The sequence below is a fragment of the Athene cunicularia genome (assembly GCF_003259725.1).
Source record: "Athene cunicularia isolate RWA chromosome 9 unlocalized genomic scaffold, athCun1 chr9_part1, whole genome shotgun sequence".
Lineage (NCBI taxonomy): Eukaryota > Metazoa > Chordata > Aves > Strigiformes > Strigidae > Athene > Athene cunicularia.
The window spans coordinates 11,820,883-11,824,216 of record NW_020799110.1 but is presented as its reverse complement, the minus strand read 5'-3'; the positions used below and the strand labels follow the sequence as shown (position 1 = coordinate 11,824,216).

Below are 3,334 nucleotides of genomic sequence, written 5' to 3'. Positions count from 1 at the left end.
ACGAGGACGACTTTGAGGTCTGTTCCATCACCAGCCCCCCGAGCCGGCGGGGCAAGACCAACTACGGCTTTGTGGACGAGGGTGAGCGGGGACCAGTGCTGGAGGACAACCTCTTCCTGCCCCCCAAGGAGACCAAGCAGCCCAGCCTGACGCAGACCACTGAGCTCTTTGAGGAGCTGCAGCAGGAGTGCATGAAGAGGCTCAATGTCCCCCTGGGACCAGCTGCCCCCACCGATGACAAGCCCCAAATCCCACCTCGTGTACCCATCCCTCCTCGGCCCTTACGCCGCAATGAGCCTGGGCGCTGGTCAGGGGATCTTTCCCCAGCTTCAGGGGGTGAGGAAGACCGGCCACCCCAGATTCCCCCCCGGGACCCGCTGTCGCAGCCCACGTCCCGGACTCCCAGCCCCATGGCCCTACAAGTGGGCTCCCCTCAGCAACGTGCCACCCTCTGCTCCTGCCTTTCCACCTCGCCGGGGAAGCCCATGCCCACCACGCAGAGCTTTGCCCTTGACCCCAAGTATGCCACCCCCAAAGTCATCCAGGCACAGGGTAAGGACTGTTCCAAGGGACCCTGCATCCTGCCCATCGTGAAGGACGGGCAGAAGGTCAGCAGTACCCACTACTACCTGCTGCCTGAGCGCCCTGCCTACCTGGACAAGTATGAGAAATTTTTCAAGGAGGCCAAAAGTCCTGAGGAGTTGCCGGCATCCCGCTTGGTGACCACAGCCACCGTCCGTCCTATGGTGCAGCAGCCACCGCCAGACTGCAAGGCCAACTTCTCCTCCAACAATAGCAACCCTGGGCCCAAGTGCCTGGTGAAAGCCTCCTGCAGCCTCCAGAAGATTGTCTATGACGGGCCAGATGGCTGCCGCCCCGCCGACAAGATCCGCCTGGTAAGTGTCATCCTGGGCGTCTGTGAGCAAGAGGGAATAAGGTGGCCATGGGCTTGCTTGAGCAAGAGTCATCCTCGTCTCCTGCCTTGGTTTCCCTAAATTCAACCCCAGGGTTCGTTCCCCAGATGTCCTGTGGGGCTCCAAAGGGGGGATTACAGGTCCTTTTAACCCAGGTTAGCCCTGCTCACAGTCTCAGGGAGCGGGGGACGAAGGTGGCGGTCACCGCAGTCCCCTTGGGCGCTCTGCGCTGGGTCCATGGGGGCTGGGAGTCTGCAACCTGAGCCCAGGAGAGGCTGAAGATCCCAGGGATGAGGGTGGTCCTATTTCTGAGCTGACAGAGCTGGGGTGCCAGGCTGCCCCCCTGCTCCAGCCATGGGCTTCTTGCTGCCCCAGGGGTGGTGGCAGGCACCAACCACAAGCTCCCTCCAGGTGCAGGACACAGTGCACGGCGTGACCACTGAGGAGTGCCAGGCAGCCCTGCAGAACCACGGCTGGAGTGTCCAACGGGCCATCCAGTACCTGAAGGTACCGCATGCCCCCACGCCCCCTCCTGTCAGAGCGGTGGCACCCCTGTCACCCCCCTCACCGTGACGTGTCCCCTTGCAGGTGGAGCAGCTCTTCTGCCTGGGGCTGAAGTCCCGTGTTGAGTGCCACCGGGTGCTGGAGATGTTCGACTGGAACCTGGCCCAGGCCAGCTCCCACCTCCTCGATCCCTACAGCACCACCCGCCAGAAGTAGGGGCACGGATTTTTTTTTTTTTTTGGTGAGGGGTAGAGGGGTGGAGTGTCTCCATGCCATGCTGCTCTCGGCCAGCTGGCACTGTCACCCATCTCAAGTCCTCTCCTCTTCTTACAGGCGGTGACAGCAGGGATGGGGTGAGCTGCGTCGGAGCCGGAGCAGGCATCTCGCCTCAGGGCCGCCCCCCTGGTGCCCACCCACACCCACCACGCGACCTGCTGCTGGACTCTGGACTGAGCCCCCGCCTGGGGCACGGGGACACCCCAAAAGGGAGCCTGCCCAGCACTCCACACTTCCCAGGGTGCCTGTGCCCTGGCTTTGGCGATGGGCTCCAACCCCTGGCCCCTTGTTGAATTGTTTTTGTAAAGAGAAGTGTAATTTTAATATATATATATATTATATATATATAAAAAATATTCTGTGGAGAGGAGGAGGAGGGTGCCTGTGGCTGTCTCCCAGGTTCATCCCTGCCAACGCATGGGGACAGGCCCTGTGTCCATGGGTGCCAGTTGCTCCCTGCAGGCAACTGGGACTGTGGGACAGTATGGGGAGGGGATGCAGGTGTGCTGCGGGGCCCAGCAGGCGCTGGGCATCCCCAGGGAGCTGTGTGACACGGGCACCTCTAAAACCCCCAGGTGATGGCTCCCAGGCTGTTCCAGGGTGCAAAAGTCTCCCTACTGGGGGCTGCTGGAGTTAGTCACGTGCTGTCCCACCCCCATGCCCAAAGCTTGAAGGCTGGGTGTGGTTGCTTGCCCACAGTGATGCCCCTGTAAAGAGGAGCCCCCACATCAGGGCCCCCCCTCGCCCTCGGCTCCCGGCTGGCGCCTGACTCATGCCCGGGCAGGGAGTGGCGGGTCCCGCGTTGCGCCCCCACCCACGCAAGGGGCGTTGTGCAACCGGATGCCACCCTGGAGCCGGGTGCTGGGGAGGGGGGGGCTGTCCCCGGTGGGGTCCCAGGCCAGGTGGCAGTGCTAATACCCCCCCTCCCCAAGTGGGTTTCGGAGCACCTCAGCTGGGTTCTCTGAGGTGCCACCTTGCCACAGCATTAGGAGGGGATCTCTGTGCAGGTGGGGGAGGACCTCGGTGCCCAAACCCACCAGGTCTGTGGGCATTGGTGGTACCTGGTCCCCAAGATGCCCATTGTTCCAGAGCCGGTGTCTTCAGCGGAGACCCTGCCACCCACAGTGAGTCACCTGGTGGGAAGGGCTGCCTTGGCATGGACGTGGGTCCCGCCCTGTGGCAGATGGGACCTGGCAATATCACTGATGTGCCATGTGCATCCACGGCTCTTCTCATTTGGTCCCCTGGCCCTCCCTGAGCATGGGGACAGGGAATTTTGCTGGTGCTGCCGTGGGCACAGCCATGCTTCGGTGCTTTGGACTCTCTGTGCCTCAGTTTCCCCATCTAAGGTGCAGCTACCATGGTGTAACAGCCAAGTGGGATGACTACCAGCAAAGTGAGGAAGGCACAACACCTTTACCAACTTACTTCCCCTTAAATGATCCCAGAGCTGAGCCAGGCCCTGTGAAGAAGCAAATGTATCGTTGCCTCAGTGGCCTCACTGGTTTCCTTTCTGTGGCCGCATGCACCTGGCCTCTGTCCCCAACAGAAAGTGACCTGCAACTCAGGGCGAGGCACAGCCCCACCATCCGTGCAGGAACAACACCCCCTCCACACACACGCACACACCCCCCCCCCCC

The 3,334-nt window shown here is 61.9% G+C and overlaps 1 protein-coding gene across 1 annotated transcript in view; it reads left to right on the top strand.

Moving 5' to 3' along the window:
- TNK2 (tyrosine kinase non receptor 2) overlaps positions 1 to 2,032 on the top strand; it is a 14,690-nt gene extending 12,658 nt beyond the window's left edge. Inside the window, exons 13-16 of the mRNA XM_026854980.1 lie at positions 6 to 896; positions 1,326 to 1,421; positions 1,503 to 1,630; positions 1,752 to 2,032. Of these exons, the coding sequence (XP_026710781.1) occupies positions 6 to 896; positions 1,326 to 1,421; positions 1,503 to 1,630; positions 1,752 to 1,758 (1,122 nt within the window). The 3' untranslated portion in view covers positions 1,759 to 2,032. The remainder of the gene's footprint in view (positions 1 to 5; positions 897 to 1,325; positions 1,422 to 1,502; positions 1,631 to 1,751) is intronic.
- The last annotated feature ends 1,302 nt before the right edge of the window (positions 2,033 to 3,334 follow it).